At 32.7% G+C, this 12,544-nt stretch overlaps 2 protein-coding genes across 12 annotated transcripts; one reads left to right on the top strand and one right to left on the bottom strand.

Annotated features, from left to right (window-relative positions):
• Window positions 1-174: 174 nt before the first annotated feature.
• LOC100795799 (ethylene receptor) lies at window positions 175-7,000 on the bottom strand. Of its 11 annotated transcripts, none has more exons than XM_014761816.3 (8): window positions 6,450-7,000; window positions 4,986-5,109; window positions 2,869-3,816; window positions 1,804-2,172; window positions 1,428-1,694; window positions 1,200-1,327; window positions 852-1,049; window positions 175-708 (listed from the first exon to the last, which is right to left on the bottom strand). In XM_014761816.3, the coding sequence occupies exons 3-8, from the start codon at window positions 3,772-3,774 to the stop codon at window positions 354-356; spliced, it is 2,223 nt and encodes a 740-aa protein (XP_014617302.1). In that variant the 5' UTR covers window positions 3,775-3,816; window positions 4,986-5,109; window positions 6,450-7,000; the 3' UTR covers window positions 175-353. The 11 variants fall into 11 exon arrangements, with proteins under 11 accessions (XP_014617302.1, XP_006586744.1, XP_006586745.1 ...); XM_006586681.4 differs by having other exon boundaries at window positions 4,986-5,072; XM_006586682.4 differs by having other exon boundaries at window positions 4,986-5,053.
• Window positions 7,001-9,385: 2,385 nt separating this feature from the next.
• LOC100793330 (CIII PRX family protein PRX17-like protein) lies at window positions 9,386-12,478 on the top strand. The gene is given in 3 exon segments (NM_001289380.2): window positions 9,386-9,669; window positions 9,745-9,936; window positions 11,725-12,478. Coding segments are annotated over 3 exon segments (1,029 nt in total). The 5' UTR covers window positions 9,386-9,453; the 3' UTR covers window positions 12,346-12,478.
• The last annotated feature ends 66 nt before the right edge of the window (window positions 12,479-12,544 follow it).

The following is a 12,544-nucleotide window of genomic DNA, read 5'->3' as shown; positions in this document are numbered from 1 at the left end:
TACACTACGTTCAACCAATTAAATTAAACTCTCTTGATTTACAACAATTTAATTTATTTAGTAATATTAAAATAATTAAACTTAAATCAATTAATCAAAACAATCTAGGACAGTATAAATGCACTTTTACCGCCATTGAAAAACATTGAAAGACTGCTATAAAAATGCAGAATATACAACATATACGAACTTCTGTTCATAAAAAATGATTTAACAACGTAGACTCAATCGTTGTTCCTTTCGCCGGGATCTCATAAAAGCAAAAAGGATGAAAATTAATGTCAATTGCCTCATGTTTTCATAAGTTTGTGTTTCTCCAAATTTGATGTAGCTATATACAACAATCTAACAGGTTAAACAGTTTCGAACAGAACTCGGCGCTCCAATAGTTCTGATAAAACACCCCTCATTTTGTCAACAGAAACAGGTTTCAATATAAGGCCATCCATACCAACCCTCATACAGTTTTCTTTTGTTACCTTTTTGGTGTTTCCAGTAAGAGCAACTATTAGTGGTCTATCTTGATGTTTAGTAAACTTTTCATGTATGCGGATTGCAAGTTCATAACCATCTAACCCTGCACAAACATCCATGAAGACCACTTCATGTTCCAGAGAAACAACACGCAGACATTCTTCACTTGAGCTTGCTGTGGTTACATCACATCCTAAATGCATAAGAAGTCCCTTTGTTACTGTCCTGCTAACCCTGCAGTACCATCAGTAATAAGTAATCAACCTAAGTTTGCTTTTATATGATATCCAAAAATTCTAATGTTTTACTTAGTAAGTAAATGATATAGAAACATATATCAGAACTGAAGGTACAAAAATAAAGCCTATGCGACCGACCCATTGTCATCCGTGACAAGAACTTTGAGCCCAGCAAAGTTTGTAGATCCATGATTTCCCGGTACTTTAGGTACAAAAGGTAGCTTAAATTCATTTGATCGGTCTGGGATTCCAAGTTTTACAATAAAAGTGACTGTACATCCTTTACCAATACCTTCGCTTTCAACCCAAATATGTCCTTCCATAAGATTTACAAACCTGCTCACAATTTAAAAGAACAGTACATAATGAACAGAAAAATCTCGAATAGGAATTCTAAAAAGAACCTGATTCCAATTTTACAATATTCCAAGGAATAGAAAATAAATAACTGTGCTTCACGTCCTAGTTTAAGGCGGAAAATAGTACCTCCTACAAATTGCCAGGCCAAGTCCACTTCCAGCAGGATTTCTTGTTGTTAACGATTGGTTTTGTGCAAACTTAGTGAATATCTTTGGGATATCTTGTGGATTAATTCCTGATCCTGAATCTTTTACCTATGATGTGTAAAAAATTAAACTCCATCATTGTAGTCAGATAACAGAGAACACAATACCCTAAGGAAGAAGTTTGTTAACTAAGCTTGAAGAAACAAACCTGTACTCGCAAATAAAAGTGGTTATCACTTAGCACTGGAAGAAAGTCAGGAATTCTAGCATCTCTAAAGGATTCAGGCTTTGCAACGAAAGCAGAGATGGAAATGCAGCCCTCTTTTGAGAACTTCACAGCATTACCAACAACATTCAGAATAGTTTGCATGAGACGTTTTTCATCACCAATGGCATACATTGGCAAATCTGAGGCTATATGTGAAGTGAGTGATAACTTTTTAACAGATGCAACAGGCTTAATCAAGTTAAGGACCTGCAATCAGGATAACAGATCAACATCAAGCTTTTAAAGAAACTAAAGATCATCAGCTCGAAGTCAGACTAATATAATTAAATATCAGGATTTAGCATGAAAATTTCACCTCTCTGAACAAAGAATGGAGGTTAAATGTTGTTGCTTCAAGTTGAAGACTGCCATCTTCAAGCCGTGAAAGATCCAAAACGTCATTGATGAGGGTAGCCAACAAATTGCTGCTTTTCAATATTGTCTCCACCATCAGACGTTGCTCAGCCGTCAAATCTGTTTCCTGTAGTAATGAAGAGAGTGCAATAACTGCATGCATGGGAGTTCTCATCTCGTGGTTCATAACAGCCAAAAAGTCATTACGAGCACGAATTGCAGTTTCTGCTTCTCTTCTTGCTAGATCCAATGCAACATTCTGCTCCATGAGCTGATCCCTTGCCCTCATTGACTCTTCTAAGATTGCAGCATGTGAAAGAGCAACAGCTACCTAATGCAGGAGACAATTGTCATAGGTAATTTGAAGGTATATTCAATTGATAGACTAATGAAGTACAAAAACTGATGGTTCCCACAAACATATTTTTATGTCAAATGTTTCACTACGCCATAGTACATCATTTAATAATTAATTCAACAGCCACCACCAGCTTTTTCTCATTAGTTAGGTTGGGTTAGCTATAAAATAATTTAAAAATATAATATAAAACCGTTCATGTGTATTCACTTAACTGCTAAAGGTTTTTGGAGAGTGATTTCATCACATGATATCAGAATCCCTATACTATGACCTAGTGGTCTAGAGTTCAATCCTTGTTGTCCAAACATATTTAAGATAAAAATAAAATAAAAAAATTAGGCACAAAGTAGTTGGGTCTGCGCATTGTCCATGCTTCAAGCTCAAATGGCTCTTGTGTGATAAAAATATAATATGTTGAACTTGAGAGAACCATACATGAATACAATCTATCAAAAAACTTAAGCTCATCTATTAGAGATAATAACAAAAAAATATATAATAAAAAAAATCACTTTGCCACGATTCCAAAATCTAGAAACTTACCCAAAAAGTAATGAATGACAAATATATCCATGTACAAGAATTGGGAGCGACTAACGTAAAGACATGTAACATGTAAATGAAATTTGCTAGAAAGGCAGCTGAATAAAATGGAAAATTGCTAACCTGGTCAGCGACTACCTCAACCAGTTCTAACTCATGCACATGCCATTGCCTAGCACTATCTGATGGAAGCATCAAAACCATCAAAGCATAACTTCTTGTCGAAACCTCAGGCCAATCATATATTTGGAAATTAGAAAGATGTAGGAGAGGAACTCGAACAGCTACTACTGCCCCAGGCATGTATTTTCCAGCATAAGGTCGTAATCTAGCAACTGGACAATTAGGTGAAATTTTTACTGCCCTGTTGCTACTAAATACTTGATTGATAACAGGAAGATGAATGGGTACTGTGTATCCAACTGGGTTCTGCTGTCGCAATGTGTAAGAGAGTTGAAGCTCCAAACCAGTTCGTGTTGGCATCCATAACGCACATTCCTCTAGTGCCAAAGTTCTACCCAGTTCAACAAGAGTCGTTTTCAATATTGTGTGTCTATCAAGAGTGCTTCTAATCTCATGAGTCAACATCCTAACATGTCGACCAGTTTCTTCTTGTGTGCGAATCAGGCCCATTTCTCTATCAAGCTCTGCAGCCTTGTTCTTCAAAAATAATTCCCTAGTTTTAACACTTAATAAATCAGGAATAATATGTACCAGCATGAGGGCAGTTGCACACGATACCACAGCAGTTAAAACCTTAGCAGTGGTCATTACAACAGCCACAGTTCTTGAATGAATTCTAAATGTCCATAAATTAATTAGATGTGTTGCTCCACATAAAACAATGAAAGCACCAAACTGAACAAGGACCCATCTATATGGAAATACTGCTGATTTCTTAACAAAGTAGATAAGCTCCAAAGGGATTGAGAAATAAGCAAGGGCAATGAAGAAATCAGAGATATATTGGTATTTCATCAATAAGTCATCAGCTGGCACTTGTGGGTCAATACAATTGCAGGATTCCATAGTGTTTGAACCACCTCAGGCGATTTTTCCTTTTTCACATAACTACATTAAAAGATGGAAAAGTTAAGCATCAGATAGATGGGAATGGAACAGATGAAAACAACAATAATATTCGAATGAAAACAGCTATCAAATGAATATTAATGTCAGAACATTCTGTCATTCAATTCCCCCTGGCATGTGTTTCTAACCACAGATAAAAGAGGAAAATCGAATTAAAATAAGATAGTTATGTACTATAAAATCATAAACTATAATGTTGAACTGACCTAATTAAACAAAGGCAGCAAAATGAGACAGTAAGTTAGAGATGTAGTAACAAACCATTCATGTCTTAACCTAACATCTTAAGCATTTGGGGATAGTTGGTTCCTAACATGGTATCCAAGCCTGCACGGTCAAGTGATCGATCTAAAATTCGATCAATGTTGCCCCAATTATTCTAATGGAAAGATAAATTTCAGCGCAAGATAGATGGGCGTGTGCATTATCCACATTTTAATCCCAAAGGGCTATTGTGTGAGGGGGCATTTCAGAGATGCAATATAAAATCATTCAAGTTCACCCAATAGCTTAAGCTTTTACGATAGTTTATTCATGACAGAGTACTACCGGTTATACGATATAAAACTTTTCAAGTCTTTTTTTTAAAATAGAAAATGATATTTTATGAGAGAAGACAAACTGAAACAAGGGGAGGATAAAATATCCTCCAAAACAAATTAAAAATTCAACAAAGCTGTCCAGCTCTCCAGTCTCTCTCCGTATGATAAATGAAAACTCCCTCAAAAGAACCACAGGAGAACCAGATAGAGGCTAGAAGACAATCTTATTCAAAAACAATTTCTGAAGCATAAAGATGCAATCATTCCTCACCAACCAAATACACCATATAACTGCATGTATTATACACTGCCAAAAACTTTCAATCTCCTTGGCTTTACCAAATGTAAGAATTTCTTGAGGCTTAGGATACATGGCAATAATACCATACTCGCTCAGAGCTTCTAGATGACCTCTTGTTATGCTTTGTTTTCCTTATTTGTGACTATAAGAATAGCGAAGGAAATATTTAATTTCTCTTATTATTTTTGAATGACACAGCCACTGATATATAGGCAGAATTAATGCCGAAGAGGAAACTAAATCTGCAGTAATCAGGGAGAAAAATTAGAAAGTAACTGGACAGCCATGGATATTTAGTTTCTAACCTTACTCCTGTGAAGGTGTCCTTCTTTGGTTACGAAGGTGCCCATGCCCCCCATGGACAGTGAAACATCTGCCCATTTAGAAATAGTCTATCACCAATGGTCATAATTCAGATTTTATTCAAATCTGGTTATGAACAGATTTATTACAATATCAAATCAATACATAAATTATGAAATGATTGCTAGAAAATTAAGGACCAAATTGCAACAATAACAATGTTGTGAACATTTATATGCAAAGTTCCTAAGAAGGCAATACAAAATAGTCAAATACGTGATGCAGAACTGATAACAATGTATCAAGCATGGCCCATGTATTTCATGGAGTATAAATTAAACACGGCACCATCTATGTACAAAAAAAGCATTGCAAACGTGGCGAAGTGGATGAAAAATGGAACAAAGTTGTGAAAAGGCAGAGATAGAGAGTTCAAAGTAGGGTCTTCCTCAGCAGCCAATTAGAGCATAAAAGGCTTGCCCTTGGGTTGGGTCAATTAAGAACAACAAACAGTGTTAGTTATTTATTCCATAAAAAAATAAACAGGTTAGTACTATCCCTATCCTTAGATTGAATCGAACGCCTAACTCTTAAACACATGTGATATTCCTTAAGAAAATTAAGGCATCGGAGAAGGAGAGCAGAATATAAAATATCTATGGATGAGAAACTTACATGGATGGAAAAGCAAGACAAGAGAAAAGAAATGAATAGCAGCAGAACAAGTTGCTTAAATTAAATGTAATTTAATATTCTTATTCCTATGGTCAAGTTCAATGAATTGCTTTGTATCCAAGAGGAGCTTACAAAATATGATGGAGACAGATCTCTGCAAGTCTCAAACAGTCAAGCCTCTCTCGCCTCTTACTCATATCTTTCCTTTTTCTAATTCAATTTTACATTAATGTTGTTGTAAACATCAAATCAAGAGGGGAAAAAATGTTGTTATAAATATATATATATATATATATATATATATATATATATATAAGTATATTTTTATTAAAAAAATATAGGCTAAATTTTTTAATTCTTAATTCGTAATTAATTTCATAAGTTATATGAAAATGATTTATAATTTAAAAAATGATAATAATGAGACTAAAACATTATTCCTACAATGAAATTGAATATAGTGAAAGAAATTAATCTCCGTGATGAATCAAGGATTTATAAATATTATAATATTAAAATAAATTACATAAACTTGTAATTTTATATACAGTATAAAAGCCTTACAATAACATTTACTTAGTAAAAATCATTTAGGCCAGAAATTGATACAAACACTAACCCAAATCAAACCCAAACAACCAACCTCAAGCATTATCTAACACAAATTATCCAAATCAAACTCTTTTCGAACAAGAACACCACGATCCTAACACGTCCAGTTAACAAGTATCCCACAAATTTAAGTATAAACCCAGACCCTTAAATGGCAACAAAGCCACTCAAAATCTAACCTTGAGAAGCGAGAACACGCAACCAAAATGGGGTCGTTTAACGCCAATTAAATCGCCAAACTTCTATAACTACAAAAGAGAAAAAAAGGCAAATTCTACAAAACAAAGTACAAAAGAGAAGCAAGATTCGAGTGTGTAGGAAATCGAGGGAGAGAGAAAACTATCATTTGAGCATGCCGGAGTGAGGTAGAAACGTCTGATGCTGATTCCAATAGTCGTCTTTGCGAACGGTCCAGGTTTTTCAAGTGAGGTGGGAGCGGGGTTGTTTTGTGTGTTTTGTTCTGAACATGTGGATTTGGTTCACGTGGTTGTTTTGTTTTTTATGCATGTTACCATTTCGATGGTTCATATCAACTGGAGAGGTTGCTTGCGAGTTCAAAGGTAGTTTTGGGTTTCAATTGTTGATTTGGTGATCGTGAGGTTGCCAGTGGTCAGAGATTTTCAGGGTTATCTGCCAACAAAGTTGCTTTCTGTTCCCAACACAGTTCTGACTGTATTTATCTCTTTTTTTCAGAGAAGAAAAAATAGTCAATTCGTTTGCCTCATAGGAATCCGTAAGTCTCATATCAATTCATATGCTTATGGGCTTACATATTGGCAATTCATAATCCATAGGGTTATACGTAAAAAATGATAAAATTAATTTTTTTTTACGATATGTTGGGTATCAAAAAATTTGAATGGTGTAAAAAAAATAACCCGTGACTGTATCTGAAGTCTGAAATGACAAGGTGACCGACCATGTTGAACGCTTCTTGAAGGACCTGCACTTTCACAATCCCCGCACCCTCAAATTAACACAGTTTGTCCCTGACCTTAAAAACTTCAAATAGTTATTAGAAAAAAATATCGAATAACATTTGTTAAAGTTTGAAATTATTTTTTGCGTATGATTCTTTCCATATTTAATTTATTGTGCGTTGTCATTGATAAGAAATAATGTGCATATATGTTAAATTTAAATTGACAAGAACCCTCAACAAGTTAAATTGGTAATTGAAAAAAAAAATTACTCCATCCATATCGCTCTTAAAAAAGTTAACAAATATAATTTCGATAACATAAAATATAATAATATCAAATAAAAAATATTAAATTAATATTTTTATTTTGTTTGTTATAAATATATATAATTTGTTTTTAGATTTTATATTTTATTTTGTTTCACAAATAAAACTTTTTTTTTTACTTAGCCTAATCTCTAAGTGTTTTAGGTCTTTTTACATTAGACGATAACACATGTTATTTGTTTTAAGAAAAAAAAATTAAATTTCTAAAAACACAATTTAATCCCCCCTTCTTATGTTATTTGCTTATATACAAATTCTATGAGAATATTTTTTGCATTAAAAAATCTTAAACACAAATTATTAGATGAAAGTCTTAAATGTATTATTTAAATGTTATGTTAAATCGTCTTAGGAATGTATTGTTTAAAAATAAAGATGCATCAATACATATTATGATCGGATAGTATATCAGACACAATATTTATCATTTATATTTATTTACATCTAATCAAAATAATTAAGAGTTTTGATTCATTTTTAAAATATAAATATCTTTTAACTTAACATATATAACACTTAAGAAAGATAAAAAAAAAAAAAAAAAAACCTTACCCTATATGCTATTCTCTTTCATGCTCACATGAACCCACCCCAAACGACGATGTCACTAGCACAACACCCTTGTCATCAATAACATTTATTAAGTAAGAAAATATTAATATATTTAAATTATTTTATAAAATAATATTTACACATGCATGACTCAAGTCATCTACTCTAGTTAATAGCATATAAGATAATAGTTTCATTTGGTAGAAGATTTGATTTGGAACCTTATAAAATATTGTTAGTAATATCAGATTTAACATTTTCATTAAATGACAAAATTTGTAGGAGGAATGTAAAAATAAGAGGGACAAAGAATACAAGTCAAAAAATATGATTATGTATATACTAATAGTTTACGTATAACATGAGACTTGATTGAAAATTTAAAAGTATTTTTAGAGATGAAATAGTATTTGATTAAGTTTGGAGACCAAAATGTTTCAATAAATAATTTATTAAGTTCAAAGTCTAAATTAAAAATATAACTAACAATTATCAAGTATCACATCATCACCGATGATGACATGTAGGTACGCAAGTTAAGGATGACAAAAAAAAATAATGATATAAATAATTTATTGTACTTTTTACCCATTTAAGAATTACATTCAATTTTTTTATTTTCATGAAGTCAATATGTTAGTGTTTTACACTTTTAAATATTAAAATTAATATTTATCTTTAAATTTAATTGTATCAATTAAAACAAAGTATTTATTACAAATTATACCTTTTATTAACATTTATATTGTTATAAATAAAATTTTGTAACAATAGTCCTTTTTATTCAAATACTGATGATTTTTACTTTCAATTTTTAACACAAAAAATTGAGCAACACGAAAAACAAAAAACCACGCCCCTACATGAAGGCAACAATTATGGCACTATGGCCGAAAAAAAATCACGGCAACACCCATACCTGAATGCCCACTTTATCTATATCTAACATACTGCAGTGAAATAAAACATTTTTGCTTAAATTAATCTTTTGGTACTATTATATAAAATAAAAAAAAGTAAGAATCACAAAATGAGAGAGTAATTTAACTCATATTTTACTTTAATGGCATTGAATGCGACTTATACAACCGGTAACCATTATGGATGCTGGCCCTCGGATTCAAAAAGAAACTTATCTAACGGCCGAGGGTACTTTCCCAAAATGGGAGACATGTCCAGCCGACGCCTTATTTCATTCCTATAAAAGTGAGAAACCGTGTTCTCTAAGTCAGACGATATTCCAAAAACGATTTTATTAATTGTTAAAATGAAAAAAAGAATTACTTTATCCACCTCCAAAGTGAGTTAGTAGTTGATACTAACCATATATAGCCACACTCCTCAGCTACTCTGATCAAAACAAGGGGACATCTTTGTTTGTGATGAGCATGAACATGAACATGGCTCTGTTTCTGATGTTCCTTGTTCTGCACATAGCTTGGCTTGTAGCATCATCGGATCTCCGAGCTGGCTTTTACTCAAAAACATGTCCAAAAGCGGAAGTCATAGTCCGAGATGTGATGAAGAAAGCCCTTATGAGGGAAGCCAGAAGTGTTGCCTCTGTCATGCGCTTCCAGTTCCATGATTGCTTTGTGAATGTAGGTGCTAGTAATTGAATTGATTTGAATTGAATTGAATTTGATTTGATTTGAATTTGAATTTGATTTGTGAAGGGGTGTGATGGGTCTATGTTGCTTGATGACACAGCAACGATGCTTGGGGAGAAAATGGCCCTCTCAAATATAAATTCGCTGAGATCATATAAAGTTGTTGATCAAGTCAAGCAAGCGCTCGAGAAGGACTGCCCAGGAGTGGTTTCCTGTGCTGACATCATAATCATGGCTTCCAGAGATGCTGTCGCTCTGGTTCGTTCCTTCCTTCCTTCCCTCATACTTAAGATGATCATAGTTACAAAATATTATTTTGACACCCCTAGACTACCACTCAGAACCCGAATCACATTAAAATAAAAGAGAAGAAAACCAACAAAACATTGAGAGACTAGGTTACAACAAATAATAACAAAGAATCAAAAAATGGGTTAGCAAAACATATAACTAGGTACATATGATCTGTTCTGAAAGTCTTTCCAAAATAAAAGACAGTACAAGATCCCACCAACAAAAAAGAGAACTCGAGTTTGCCACAAAATTGGCCAACTTTTTGGCGCAAAAATTTCCTAAAATTGAAAAATTCTTGCAAAGATTAATAAGTATTGTTATTATTTTTTTTAATATCTTCTTATTAATTTGCTTAAGCATTTTATGAAGAAAGCATGAAATGAAAAATTAAATGCCTTTCTTATTTTTCAAGAAGTTTGGTAAAATATCTTCTTTTTAAAGTGTATCTGATACTATTTCAAATCATATAATAATGAGTGCAGTATATTACAGCAACAATATTTAGAGTAGTAGAATCTTTATTGGTCCATCTTAATCTTAAACTGTATGCCTAACCACACCTGATTCATTTTATATAAAAGTTTATTTTTAAAATGCTTGGTACATTTATGGATATTATAGATAATAAATCTGATGTGATTAGATATATGATTTAAAACTAAGATTGACCATTAAAAGTTTTACTGATTCAAATACTACTCTAATATAACGGAGATGATCTACATTTATGCAGTAGTATTCTTCGGTTTCTTTTCACATTTCATTTTGTGTAATTGCACAAGGATTAAGTAAACAATTAATGAGTCAACCAGGTCCACTGCACGTGTATTATGGAAAATTTGTTCGAAATTCAATTTTAAATGCCACTGTTCCCCCCGCTAGAATTTAATGTGATGTACTGTTAGGCCAAATGTTTATACTAGCATTTATTGTTGTGTTACTGCATCATTTAATGGATTAATTATTAACATATTAAATGCATAGACAGTTTTCCTTTTTCTACCAAAAAAGAAATGCATTGACAGTTTTTTTAATATTAACAATGCATTATAATTAAATTTTTTACTTATAAATTTATATTTAAGTTGTTAAGTGGTTATTTTTTTGGGTTCTGAATTTGGAGTTAAGCCTTTTAATTATTTTTTTAAAATATATTTTTATTCCTTCAAAATTAAATCATTTTCTTTTTAGTCATTCAAATTTAAAGTTATTTTTTTAATCCTTCAAATTCATAAAATAACCTTTTTAATCCTACCGGCCAAACATAAAAAAAAATTCACAATTTATAACAACTTTTCATTGCCAAAATTTGTTTATCATTCTATATTTTAAACTATGTTTCTCACAGTTAAAAATTGACATGATCAAGTCAGGATAAAAAATTAAAAATTCATTAACCACTTTAAAAATTGTTTTAATTTTTTTATTGAGTTGATTATTGACAATCAAATATAAAAATAGAAAATCAAATTATAAGGGTCAAAAATTGTGAATCTCTTCTTTTTTGTTTGGCTCACAATTTACAAAAGGACTAAAAAATATTTTATAGATTTTAGGGAATAAAAAAATAACTTTAAATTTAGAGGACTAAAAAAAAATCTCACATAGAAGACTAAAAAACATATTTAAACTTTTTTTGTTTTTAACAACCAATTGATAATTAATACTGTTAAAGTGTTCAAAATATGCTTTTAAGGTAAATTATGCTAACCATTCTTTAGCCTTTTGGTATAGTAATGACTTGCATTGCAGACAGGTGGACCCGAGTGGGAGGTGAGGTTGGGAAGATTGGACAGCTTGAGTGCGAGTCAAGAAGACTCAAACAACATCATGCCGAGCCCAAGAGCCAACGCAAGCTCTCTTATTGATCTCTTCCAGAAATATAACCTCAGCGTGAAAGACCTTGTAGCACTCTCAGGATCTCACTCTATTGGCCAAGGTCGTTGTTTCTCCATCATGTTTAGGCTATACAATCAATCTGGAACTGGAAGGCCTGATCCTGCCATTGATCCTAGCTATAGGCAAGAGCTTAACAGGATATGTCCACTGGATGTTGACCAAAATGTCACTGGGAACCTTGATTCCACGCCTCTCGTCTTTGATAACCAATATTTCAAGGATTTGGTTGCTGGGAGGGGCTTTCTCAACTCTGATCAAACACTCTTCACATCCCCTCACACAAGGGAGTTTGTGAGGTTATTTAGTAGACGCCAAACTGAGTTTTTCAAAGCATTTGTCGAAGGAATGTTGAAGATGGGTGACTTGCAGTCTGGTCGTCCTGGGGAAGTTAGGACTAATTGCCGGTTCGTCAACGCTCGCCCGGCTAATTTGCTGCTTCAGTCTCCACGCGACATGGAGAGTAACGATAAATAAAAATAAGTGCATGTCTCTTCAGATTATATGTTATCCAACTATGAAACAAAATATTTCACTTCCAAATTCAGAACAACTATGTTATCAACAGAATCGTATTTGAAAAATTGAATGCAGCTATTTCACTTCCAAATGCAGCGTATTTGAAAACATGTATAAAATGACATGAGTACCCGAGTTACAACCAAAAGCTGAAAGT

Source organism: Glycine max, chromosome 9, assembly GCF_000004515.6.
Source record: "Glycine max cultivar Williams 82 chromosome 9, Glycine_max_v4.0, whole genome shotgun sequence".
NCBI classification, from domain to species: Eukaryota; Viridiplantae; Streptophyta; class Magnoliopsida; order Fabales; family Fabaceae; genus Glycine; species Glycine max.
Note: the sequence above shows the minus strand (reverse complement) of the source record. Positions and strands in the feature narration are given on the sequence as shown.